Raw genomic sequence first — 6,000 nt, forward strand, 5'->3', positions numbered from 1 at the left:
GCTAAATGGCCCGTTCCGTTCGGCCTGCGCTTTCTTGCCAGGCATCCAGCCACGGCGCATACTTGGTATGGGTGATGCATGGTCCCCCAGGACCCCTGCCCTGCTGTCGGGGCCCCTTCTGTAGTGAATGCCACCTACCCCTGGAGTTATGATAATGCAACAGAACAGCCTCCCTCGCTACCGTTGTTACTAGGCGAACAGCATTCAATCAGTCGCAGTACCATGCCAGAGGGTTCTTAGCGTCTGGTCTCGTCTATATCGGGTGTCACGTTATTCAGGCGAGGGAAATGATGCTGTCCCCGCTCCAGTTCGAAGCAAAACAAACCACGTTTTTTTTAATATAAGGGAAGACGACTCGCTTCACAACCTACCTACCTATGTGGGAGACTCGGCAGCAGCGTTGCCACGTCGCTTATTAACTTCCTCTGCACAGCACGGCCCCGCGTCCATTGTCGACAATGCTCATTGCATCGGGCCTAACCCTCGCTGCCCTCGTGGCATGCGTCTCGGGTGCTCCTCCAACGAAGCGATCAGGCTGCAGCAGCGCCACCTACGATTATGTATGTTTCATCTTATGCTGTTTCCGTGTTGTTCTTTGACCTTTGAGTCCCCATCCCCTTGCTCTGCACGAGGGTTGCTACCCCCTCGAAAGCCATTCTACCCAGGAGTTCTAACAGAAATGTCACACTTGTAGATTGTTGTGGGTGGTGGCACCGCTGGTGTAGCTGTCGCTGCTCGTCTAAGCGAGGGTCTGCCCAGCGCCAAGATCCTTTTGATCGAAGCCGGCCCTGCCGTCTCGGATGAGCCCAAGATCAACATTCCGGGCATGAAGGGCTCGACTCTTGGCACCAAGTACGACTGGAACTTCACCACTGTCCCTCAACAGAATGTGAACAACCGAGTGTTCCCTGTCAACCGCGGTAGGGTCGTCGGCGGCAGCTCCGCGCTCAATCTCATGACGTACGATCGCGCTGCCGTTGCCGAGTACAACAGCTGGGAAGAACTCGGTAACAAGGGATGGAACTGGAAGAACATGATTGCTGCCATGATGAAGTCTGAGACGTTCACCGGTAAGAACACAGACACCTACGGCTCTGCGGGTGTCGGCGACAGCGGCCCTGTCAAGGCTGTGGTCAACCGCGAGATCCCGGTTCAGCAGGAGAGCTGGATCCCGACATTGAACGCCCTCGGAATCGAGACGAACCTCGAGTCCTTGGGTGGCAACCCCCTTGGCGTCATGTACCAGCCCAGCAGCATCGACGCGACCATCTACAACCGCTCCTACAGTGCAAATGCCTATTTGCCCATCGCCGAGCCAAACCTTCGCGTCTTGTCAGACACTACCGTAGCCAAGGTCAATCTGGTGGCAGCCGGCGGTGGCCATGTCGCGACCGGCGTGACCCTGGCCAACGGCACTTTCATTCGCGCCAGGGCAGAAGTAATCGTGTCCGCTGGTTCTGTTCAAAGCCCTGCCCTGTTGGAGGTATCCGGTATTGGCCAGGAATCGGTCCTCGCCGCCGCTGGTATTGAACAGTTGATCGACCTCCCCGGCGTGGGCGAGAACCTTCAGGACCACCTCCGTATCATGACCTCTTATCAGCTCAAGCCGGAATTCCTTTCCTTCGACGTCTTGCGATCAAACGCCACATTTGCCGCCGAGCAGCTCGCGCTCTGGAATGCTCGCAAGAAGTCACTCTACGACTACACCGGCAGCGGCTATACCTTCACGACCTGGCAGCAGGCCATCGGCGACCACTCTAACCTCGTCGCGCTCGCCAAAACGGCGGCCGGCGAAGACGCTAGCGCCGTCGACAAGAAGAAGATTGAATTCCTCAACGACCCTTCCGTCCCGCAGCTGGAGGTCATCTTTTCGGACGGCTACACGGGTGTCAAGGGTTACCCGCCGGCTAGTTCGCCTCTCTTTGGTCAGGGCTTCTTCACCCTCATCGGCGTCGTCATGCACCCCCTGAGCCGCGGCAGCATTCACATCAACCCTACAAACCCGAGCGGCAAACCCGTCATCAAACCCCAACTACCTCGGCCACGAGCACGACATTGAAAGCCGTGGTTCAAACGGTCAAAGTACTGCCGCAAGGATCGCCACAACCGAACCCATGAAGTCCCTCTGGGTCAACGAGTACGAGCCCGGCCTGACAACGTGCAGACCGACGCCCAGTGGAGAGATTTCGCCCTCAAGACCACTCTCAGCATCTTCCACCCTAGCGGCACTTGCGCCATGCTGCCGCAGAAGGACGGTGGCGTCGTTGACCCGAACCTCAAGGTGTACGGCACCTCGAACCTGCGCGTCGTCGACGCCAGCATCATCCCTCTGCTGATCTCTGCCCACATCCAAACCGCTGTGTACGGTATTGCTGAGATCGCGGCGGAGAAGATCATTGCAGATGCCGCCAAGAGCGCGGCCCAAGAAAGCCGCCAGGATGGCTTGAACGTCCTCGGGATACTGGTGACGGAATTGTACATACTTTAGAGCTTCTAGGTTCACACCTACTATGCTGGGTGCAAACAAGCCGCATCCCCTGCGACGTGGGCCTCGAGCTGTTCTCATTCGAATGTAGGCATATGGTCTTCAGCATTGCGTCGGTGCAAATTACCCTCTTTTTAAATATTACTGAACAAGCTTTCCTTGATTCTAATCAAACCTGCGCCAACGCCCTATGACCGTTGTAAAAATCTCATCCACACTCCGTTGCCCCTAGTCCTTGTGGACTACCTTAGCTCCCGCTCCAGCTCAGTCTGTGCCATCCCGACCGTGTTGCCTATTCGGTCTCTCACGAGATATCGGTGGCAAGTGGATTAATCATCGTAATACCTTTTCGAGGCATGTGAGTGGGTGTAGGCCTTGGCGTGTTTTGTCGTGGGCTTGCAACCCCGCACCTCGAACGGGACCAACAAAAACATACCAATGCCATTGAGGCATAAAAGAATGGACAGTGCGCGAATCGAACGCGCGACCTTCAGCAGGCACTGGAGTTGTAACGACAAATCCTCGATGCTAAGCAGACGTTATACCACTAAACCAATCGCCCAATGATGGGTGGCGGCCTCGAATGGCACGTATATGATCGTGTAGGTCAAGGACACAAGAGGAGCTCAATCCAAGCCAACCTCGCATCACGCTGCTGCCCATCTGGTTTATGATGTCTGCCGGGGTTTTACTTTATCAAATGAAGAGCTGATGCACGACAGGAGCGCCAGCTTGAGTCAATCAACGCGTTGGCGGGGGTTCATTGGCGCCATGATGTGGACTCGGAGCCAAAGAACCAGTCTTTTTGTTCGGAGGATGTACTGCTACTCGATACGTATACTCATCCTTTGATGGAGTGCCCTGATAGCAACAGGTAATCTATACCAGGCTTTTCGCTCCATTCAAGTTTTGAGATCCCTTGCCAGACATGGTTCGTAGCGCTCACGGGCCTTCTGTAGACAGTTGCTCTCTAGCTTGTAGCAGACTAAGTTTCAGCGATCATGGCCAATGTTGAATGTGCTTAGCAAATACAATTGCTTTCCCATTAGTCTGCCCAAGAAGCTTGAGGAGTGAGACCTGTTAAAGAAGGTGTTGCAATGGTTTTCTGATTCGGATTCATCTCTAACCAGTTTAACAGAATCGACGAGGTGCTGGCCAGCATCCTGCATCTACGTGGTTACCTTGACCTCACGAGAAGAGGCACGAGATTTGTAACATGGTTGGTGCATGAAAAGGGACTGGACTTGGTTCGTGGATTTTGTCTAATTCAAGATGAATATGTTATCTAAACTCTTGGTAAATGGTGTAGGCTGTAGTGTTTTCAGTGGCTCAAGTCACTATGTGGAGCAGAGGCTAGTCGCCACGTGCAGCAGCAGGTGTGGAAGAAGCTGATGATCGAAAATTACTCCGAATGCAAGTCATATCTTGGTGCTGAGGGGTTCGCGGACATGAGCCCAATCCCGCAATCTACACCATGTTTCGATCAAAGTATTCCCCGTCTACGCGCCAATGCGAATGCAAGGCACCTCCATTGCATTTACCGGGCATTGCGGCGAAGTTGTTGTTCCGCTCTCTGCTTCCAATATTCAGGCCTGTTCACAATAAGCTCGTACCATCATCAATTCCTATCGGCTGTACCCAAGCACCATAATCCAACTCGACTCGACAGGTTGTTAACATAGACTCAAACTCTGATCATTGCTAGGTAGACGATCTGCACCGGGGATTTAAAGAACGGCACGGTATAGATGCAGGATTCGTCGCACGCTAATGTAACGCCGTCCAAGAACCTGAAGTATCAACAACCTCCGATTGGGCCGCATATGAAAACAAGGCGACCCCAGGATTGCTGCGCGCGCAGCAATCCAGGACTGCCGAAGGGCGGGGAAATCATATGTCACAGCAAGCCACGAGGGCAATCATTTCCAGAAAAAGACATTCGGAGGGACATAATCCTTCCCATTCCTATGCCTTGGCCGCCACCACATGATACAAGTCCAACAACACGCATGAAAGCCAATTGTCCACCAATTGACCTAGAAAGAAAGTCAAGGAAACCAGGAAAGTGTCTTGTGGACTTAATTCTGATCAAGGCGATGCTGTAACATTTCCAGACATTCATATGAGCCTGCGGCTTCGAAGGGATGTAGAAAAGTCAACAAGTATAAATAATTACGCGTTATGGCCCGCCGAGACTTAATATTCTGGTAACTTGACAAGCGAATTCTCTTACTCCCAGACCAGCCGCTGCCTTTTAGTCAGAATGAAGTTTTCGGCCACTCTTTGGCTCACGCCACTTATCGCCTCGACGGTTCTCGCATGCAATGGTTACACCGGTGGTGTACCCGTGGCCACGAACACTGTCACCAAGTCTACCTACATCGAGGTCAAGGCCGGCGAGGTCTACGACGGCCAATGGCAGCGTTTCGACCGCGGCAGCGGTGCTTGCGGTGGCGATAACGAAGGCGGTATGTCAAAAGAACCAACACAGCAAAGCTCCTACCATCCCTAAGACTGAAGACTGAATCCATTTGCAGACTACAAAGATGCCGTCTTCTACCTTCGCGCCGGTGCTACCCTGAAGAACGCAATCATCGGCAAGAACCAGGCAGAAGGTGTTCATTGCGATGGCCACTGCACCCTTGAGTTTGTCTGGTTCGAAGACGTCTGCGAGGACGCCATTTCCATCAAGAACGACAAGGCTGGCGCCCACTCCTGGATCATCGGCGGCGGTGCTTACAAAGCCTCAGATAAGGTCGTGCAGCATAACGGATGCGGAACAGTCAATATCATCAACTTCTTCGTCCAGGACTACGGGAAGCTCTACCGTTCGTGCGGCAACGTATGTCTTCGTCTCGTGGTGCGTTTTGGATGATTTCGCTGACCTCTCCGATAGTGCAGCTCACAGTGTAAGCGCAACGTCTACATTGAGGGTGTAACGGCCAGAAACGGCGGAGAACTTGCGGGCATTAACAAGAACTTTGGTGATACTGCTACGCTGAAGAATGTGTGCACTGATGCCAAGACTCCCTGCCAGTTCTACCAGGGATGCGCTGGTGGCTGTGAGCCTAAGAAAGACGGTGCTTGCTCCGGTTGAAGGGCGGTTTTCCTCTGGAAGCAATGCCTCATGGAAAGAAAGTAGTCGTGGGGTCCATAGACCGGCTGCGATCTGATTGCCCACGCCTTGCCTGCGTGTTTCACGGGAAATGTCACGACCATGTAGCTTCAGGAGCATCAACTTGTTGAACCGCCCCGCAGAAATATTCGTGCATGAATGAAATTTGGTGTAGCCATTCTTATCAAGGCCCGTGAATCATATTGTCCAGCTTCACATTAGTGGCTTGATGGATGACTTAGGGGAAGACAGATAAATTCTTATGCGATTCCCTTCTGTTCATCACAACGCTGCGTATCATCATGTCGATGTTCATCCGAGCACCTTACGAGGTATGGCCTGGAGGAGTACGTTTCATTCCTCGTAATGGACAGAGTATTATTTCGTAAACGAAGTGAGA

At 53.0% G+C, this 6,000-nt stretch overlaps 2 protein-coding genes and 1 non-coding gene across 3 annotated transcripts; 2 read left to right on the top strand and 1 right to left on the bottom strand.

The window, feature by feature from the left end:
• Positions 1 to 458: 458 nt before the first annotated feature.
• On the top strand, positions 459 to 2,488 carry VDBG_09118 (choline dehydrogenase; the record flags this gene model as incomplete). The annotated part of the gene is made up of 3 exons (XM_003000577.1): positions 459 to 560; positions 695 to 2,017; positions 2,084 to 2,488. The coding sequence occupies 3 exons, from the start codon at positions 459 to 461 to the stop codon at positions 2,486 to 2,488; spliced, it is 1,830 nt and encodes a 609-aa protein (XP_003000623.1).
• Positions 2,489 to 2,945: 457 nt separating this feature from the next.
• VDBG_15191 lies at positions 2,946 to 3,047 on the bottom strand. Its single transcript has one exon. It is a non-coding gene; the product is annotated as a tRNA-Ala (tRNA).
• Positions 3,048 to 4,748: 1,701 nt separating this feature from the next.
• VDBG_09119 (pectate lyase C) lies at positions 4,749 to 5,582 on the top strand (the record flags this gene model as incomplete). Its single annotated transcript, XM_003000578.1, has 3 exons — positions 4,749 to 4,953; positions 5,023 to 5,327; positions 5,394 to 5,582. The coding sequence occupies 3 exons, from the start codon at positions 4,749 to 4,751 to the stop codon at positions 5,580 to 5,582; spliced, it is 699 nt and encodes a 232-aa protein (XP_003000624.1).
• Between the last annotated feature and the right edge of the window lie 418 nt (positions 5,583 to 6,000).

The sequence above is a fragment of the Verticillium alfalfae genome, genomic scaffold (assembly GCF_000150825.1).
Source record: "Verticillium alfalfae VaMs.102 supercont1.14 genomic scaffold, whole genome shotgun sequence".
Taxonomy (NCBI): Eukaryota; Fungi; Ascomycota; class Sordariomycetes; order Glomerellales; family Plectosphaerellaceae; genus Verticillium; species Verticillium alfalfae.